Below are 6,417 nucleotides of genomic sequence, written 5' to 3'. Positions count from 1 at the left end.
TCTAACACAATCCCTCATCAATTTGCATCAAGCTTTAATAAAGTTCAATAGCTAGCTCAACAACATAGATTATCACATCACATCAATTTCATTGTCAGTATTAACTTAGACTTAACTGCTATTGAAGGAAGTCTTAAAAAACAATCCTTATATAGAAAGCCCAATGATGCTCCTAGTGTCATGCCTTTTTTTCTTTCTTTATATATCATTATACAAATAAGATTTGTAAGTTCTTGAAAATAGTTATTATTCTTATATTAAAATCATGAACAAATATGTATATGGTTGTATCTATTAATAAGATTGTTGACACAATGTATCCTAAACACATAATTTAACTATAATTTATATCTTCTCTCTAATCTAGAATGTAATTTTAGATCTTAGATATGAGTATTCTATCACAGCATCACATCAATTGAAGTTAAAAGTGTATTTATATATTTTAATTTTTATACAAATCATTTTTAATTTCAATCTTAGTCAACTTTAGTTGACTCACATACCTAGAATATATTGATTTTATTATTAAACATTTCACTAAACATTATTATAAAGGTCTTTTAGTAGAGAATAACTTGAACTCAATAAAGGATGCTAAGTGAATCATCAAATAATACATAGAATGTATAATAATCAGATAATTACTGGGTCAATTATAAAATAATACATAGATTTAATAATAATTGAATAATTCAAACTTTTTTTAAGATTGCCTTAATTTCTTTAGTATATTTAAAACATACTAATATGGAATAATGTATACCCTATATTATATATAGAGAAGATAAATTAAGGAGATATTGTTAAAAATGGTAGAGAAATTTGATAAAAGCCATTATTACAAAAATTATAAAACATAGAAACAATGTACCAATTGTTTTTAGATAATAATTTGTTACATTGTCATGGCTTTCTATAGCCTTATTTTTTCCTATGAAAACTACCTATGGGAATAACTTCCAAAAAACTAACTAACCCAATTATATTAATTTTAATCAAACCAAGAATAATGTAATATTCTCCGACATTCCCCCACTTATAATATTAATCCAAATAAAGGATGCGACATTGCATGGGTTGATCATAGCGACCCTTATAGAGACTTTGATGAAGCAGCTTCACCAATCCTCGTCATTCACCTAGGAAACATCAAACTGACCTCATCAGTGCATCTCCTGAATGTATAACCTACAACCATCTACACAAGATGAGAGAGGATTAAGTGACCAACTTCCTTACACAATGAGACACCTTTCCCCAGAAATTGCACATCTTCTCCAAGTTTGTCTAATGCCTCCTCTAGTGTTGCACATGAGATAACAACTCTCCTCCAAGAACCTACATCTCCTTTGAGTGCATCAAATCTCTCCTCTAGTGTTGTCAAAACACTCTCTCCTTTGATGTACAAAACACCAACCAAACATGAATACACCAAGTGAACCCACAAGAAAAGCCTAAACCACCTTGTTCTTTCAAGGGACAAAAATATTGTCAAGCCCCCTCTTTTGTTTAGGGACACAAATGAGAAAATAATGTGTTTCTTGTGCATGAATCACCCCCAAGTGAGAAGCTATCTTGGGATTATAAAAAGTCACGTGCCTCCATTTTCTCCAACCTCCAATCATATCTAGTTACACTCTATTCATTTAATGTCTTATTTGGCTCCTCAATAGCACAAGGATGTGAATCTTCAAAACATAAATGGCTCCAAGAATACAAAGAACATTTGATATGTGTACTCATAATTAAAAGAAAAGAGTAGGTATCAAATTCAAATGACCTTCCATTGAAATCTCTATAAATTCTTCCCCTTTGAACGTAGCATTAAAGGAAATACTACACTCTTTCAAAACCCAATTAACACAAAAAGCAATTCTTACAAACCATCTTTTCCATGAATAACAATATTTTTACTCCCAATAATTTCTCTAAAAATTTGGAGAATAAATTTATAAATTATATGATTAAACAATACCTCTACACTCCTTTTTCACCCTCTGAGATTGAGGAATGGATCATGAAATGCTAGGAAATTAAATTGGATTAAATTTGAACCTTCCAATTCACCTCTAATTTTAATAGTTTCTTTAACATTCCCTTATAAAAGTCCTCTAGAATTCATGTTTAATCAAATTATAAAATGACTTAAGTAGCTATTATTTGGAACAATAATCAAAACCTATAAAATGACCTCCAACAACTAGAATGTTTCTTCTATTACTAGCACTATTTTGGCAAAGTGTTTCCTTTTATATGCTTTTATCATCACACCTTTTCTTCTACTTCATTCAATAAATATCGCCAAACATTTACAATCTTCAAACTCGTCTTACATGTTTGGGACTATGCTCTAATATTATGGACCCAAAATGCTACCCCAATGTGAAACCTTCAAATTTTCCTCTCCATGTGTGGATTTAATATTCATCTTAAATAGCACAATATCTCATATGGAGAGGCATGGGTTTGGCATTACACATGTTAAGTGCATTTCCCTCAATCTAAACAATTTAGATGCCCAACATACTAGATTCTACATTCCAACATCGAGCACAATGGTAGCAGCTAGCAACCTTTACCATGGTTTTACACCCTTTTAACGCCTTCTATGCAACCTTAATAAACTTCATTTATACCACAAATGTCCCTCTCAATTACTTCCTCAAGCTCATCTAATGCTCATAATGATCAAGGACTGAACAACATTAAGGATTACGTTGAAGATGAGGCCCTGGATGTTGAAGGAGAACCTAAGGAGCAACATGTTTGGCAAAGGATCACTAAGGAGATGGAAGACCTTAGTGTGAGAGTTGAGAACTTGGAGACACCTCAGAATTGTCTGGGGTGTGAAATAAATAGGAACTGGATATGGAAGTTAGAGGGCAATATACAAGACTTGATAAAGATATGTCAATTCCTTATGCAAAATTGTGTTATGCAAGTTGTGACTATTTCTAAGAGAATTTAGAAGAGAAAGAAATGATAGGCTTAAATGATGTTGGAAGGTCAAAGGCACAAAATAACTGCAACTTTCTCTTTTAGGAGGAGGATGTAAAGATATTTTAGATGGTTGGGGCTATTTTGTTTAGTGCTCCTATATTTTCTTTAGTTGTTCTTAGTTCTAGATCCTCTGCTGCTTTATTTTGGTTTGGCTCTTGCTCTTTAGACTAGTACGCTTATATTTTCTCATGGTTATTTGGTTAAAACTCTTTTATTATGGGGCTTGCTCTCCAAGCCTATTTTTTGGTTGAATGGTTATTTAAGTGTTGAATTGTATGGGTTGGGGTCCTTCCCCCCTTTACTTCACAAAAATATTGGCCTTATTTCTTAATTAAAAATATTGGTTTTAGTTAGAGGTGCATAACTCATATGGGAAGATTAATAAGTTAAATTATATATTTTGATTTATAAATCAGGGATACAACAAAACAAATAAACATGGAATAGGAGTAAGACCACACAACATAAAGTCAAAATAAGATTTGAAGGAAACAAAACACTTCATGATAATCATAAAATAATCATTATTAAATAGAAGAACATAAAGGGACAAGAGTAGTACACACTTTAAGATCATATTACACCAAGAAAGAAAATCCTTTAAGTATTGTCATTGAATGGGCAGTTTCATGAAATTTTCATCCAATACTTAGAAATAGAAAGGACTTTATCTACATTGACCATCAATAATATAACGGCCTAAACAAAAGGCACCAAAATTTATATGTTTTCTTTTAAGAGAAAATATCCCAAAAACTCATTTCTTTGTTTTCTTTTAAGAGAAAATATCTCAAAAAACTCATTATTATTTCTATATAACACTAAACATAATAATAAAACATGTAAAAAAAAAACATGTAACTATTCCATATTAACTCTAGAAGGAGAATTTTATAGAAATTTATTTACAAAAAAATTAATATGATTATAGCATATAAACAACACTTTAGAAAAGGAATAATGACAGAGAGAGAACAAAAGTTGACACAAGAAAAATTCTCACTTGTCTTCCCCCCCAACCCTTCCCCCCCCCAAAAAAAAAAAAAAACATGCACACACACACACACACACACACCCCAACAAACACACTCACAAAAATTTAGTAGGATTATAGTGAGATAGGTTTGAACCTATCCGGCTTTAATTAATCATAAAAACAATTTAGAAAAGGAATAATAACAGAGATAGAATAGAAGTTGGCACAAGAGAAAGAATCTTCACCTCTTGACCCACACACCAACAAACACACTCGCACACACCTCAAGAAAAGTTTTTGAAGTAAAGCTAGGCTCGAAAGAACTCCCAATATCCTATTCAATAACAAACAATGATTACAATACATTCCCTAACAAAAAAGAAATCAATAATATCCAACCTTTAAAAAAATTAATAAAATAATATTAATGAATCCAACATTATATTATTAAAAAAAAAATTAAATTATACTCTCTAACATTCTATATAAAAAACTCAATTCAGCAATGATACCCAAAACATATCGAGATCATTAATTGATACAGTAACAACATCAACTATGATGAAATTGCACGGCGTTAACATCCTTCATGAAGAGTTAGCAAAATGAAAGCATACTTACTAATTAAAGTCCATTTTTAACACAACATTGTTTTGGTTCGACATAACCTATGTCGAAGTTGGAGACGAGAAGTCCTGCTCAGGATAAAAGCATTCCTTTCTGCAGGATAAACGAGCTAAGTAAAACAAAGCAATCGCTCCAGAAAGCAAGTCATTCATTTGGTTGTCTCTTCATGGCAGTCAAAAAGAGATTAAAGTTATTCCATGAAGAGCCCCCGTCCTTGATTGTATCCCTAGCAATTCCTTTCAATTTTCTCGCTTCCTCTCTTATCTCAAGGCCTTGTTCCGATTCCAGTAAAATCTCTACACCTTTCAAAAATTCTTCCTTCTCTCGAATTCCTTGGCTATTCGCATCCAACGGCAAACCCAACTTCCACACATCCACAACATACGTTCGGTTAATAAACTGGTCTGCAAAATAAGGCCAACAAAGCATAGGCACGCCCATGGTGATGCTTTCCTGCACAGAGTTCCACCCACAGTGAGTCACAAAACAGGCTAAGGAAGGATGAGATAACACCTCTAACTGTGGCGCCCAGGAAACTATGCAACCTCTATCTCTCACTCGCTCCAAGAAACCAGCAGGTAAAATAGCTTCGCTTCCTTTCATCAGATCGGAGCGCACAACCCACAGAAATGGTCTCTGTGTGGCATCTAATCCCAGCGCAAGCTCTTCCACTTGCTTTTCACTCATAATTCCAGTACTTCCAAAGGATATGTAGATCACAGAGTGGGTACACTGTTTATCTAGCCATTGTAAGCATTCCGTCTCATGTTTCCGTAAGCTTGGCAGGACCTTCGTGCTCGCCGTACTATGGAGAAACTCAGGAGGAATTAGAGGGCCTATTGGATACACGCCCACTTCTTTGGACAACGTTTCGACTACTGGAGCTTCGATCTCTAAGAAAGAATTGAAAAGGATCCATTTAATGTGCTTGATTTCTTGTGCCATGCGAGTACCTTTCCGAAAAAAGTATTCGCCTCCCCACAACCACGGAAGATCTCCAGAACGCAGCGGCGGCATGGAGGGAAGATATTTTGTTTTCTGATCTTGCTTTGGAATTCCTTCACAACAAAATCCACAAGGATGGAAAAGCTATTTAAATGTTGTTTGAATCATAAAAGAAAAACTAAAATCAATTGAAAGTGGATGATTATATATTACCATCGGAAGAAACGACACCAAGTGAGACCATATTGGTAATGAAGTAGTGAATGGCGAAGATTGAAACGGGAGCAGTGTGGAAAACGGCGAGGGGAACTTTGTGAAGCGTGGCTAGCGGGTGTAAACCAAAGGACATCCAGGCATCTGCAATTATACAGGTGAGCTTGTTTTCTTCTTCCCTGGCATTTATTTCCTGAATTACTCTATCAATAACAGAAGGCCCCATGCACTTTTCCACTGCGTCCATGCCATTTCCAATGCCTTCCAGAGTATCCATAACTGGGAATTCAAAGGGAACGGATATCATTTGGATGTTATCATGTAAAGAATTTGGAGCGTTGGCTTTGAGTATGCTGTTATGACTACTGTCAGAGTTGAGGAAAGTGAGGAGGAATCCATGGGAGACGAGCTTCCAGGCAAGTTGCATCATAGGATTAATGTGACCCTGTGCAGGAAAAGGAATGAGAAGCGCGTGAGGAACCATTGCTGAGCTTAGTTGTACACCTGACTCGAGAGAAACACAGATGTAATATTCTTGTTAGCAAAGAAGCCAAAATATAATAGGTAAAACATCGTTTTGCGAAGAGATCCTCGCCTGATAACTTTTGTCTCTTAGACCATATCGTTTAGCGACTTTTCGCATCTAGCCTTTC

At 34.4% G+C, this 6,417-nt stretch overlaps 1 protein-coding gene across 1 annotated transcript; it reads right to left on the bottom strand.

Annotated features, from left to right (window-relative positions):
* Window positions 1-4,750: 4,750 nt before the first annotated feature.
* LOC131868271 (anthocyanidin 3-O-glucosyltransferase 7-like) lies at window positions 4,751-6,248 on the bottom strand. The gene is made up of 2 exons (XM_059215617.1): window positions 5,765-6,248; window positions 4,751-5,664 (listed from the first exon to the last, which is right to left on the bottom strand). Exons 1-2 carry the CDS (start codon window positions 6,246-6,248, stop codon window positions 4,751-4,753), a joined length of 1,398 nt encoding a protein of 465 aa, XP_059071600.1.
* Window positions 6,249-6,417: the final 169 nt, after the last annotated feature.

This window comes from Cryptomeria japonica, unplaced genomic scaffold (assembly GCF_030272615.1).
Source record: "Cryptomeria japonica unplaced genomic scaffold, Sugi_1.0 HiC_scaffold_201, whole genome shotgun sequence".
NCBI classification, from domain to species: Eukaryota; Viridiplantae; Streptophyta; class Pinopsida; order Cupressales; family Cupressaceae; genus Cryptomeria; species Cryptomeria japonica.
This window is presented reverse-complemented; position numbering and strand designations above follow the sequence as displayed.

What these genes read in the sequence shown, in the direction of transcription:
- LOC131868271 (XM_059215617.1), bottom strand. Translation starts at nt 6,248, where the DNA reads ATGGTTCCTCACGCGCTTCTCATTCCTTTTCCTGCACAGGGTCACATT. An exon ending in TGGTGTCGTTTCTTCCGATG is followed by an intron (nt 5,665 to 5,764) that starts GTAATATATAAT and finishes TTTGTTGTGAAG; the next exon opens with GAATTCCAAAGCAAGATCAG.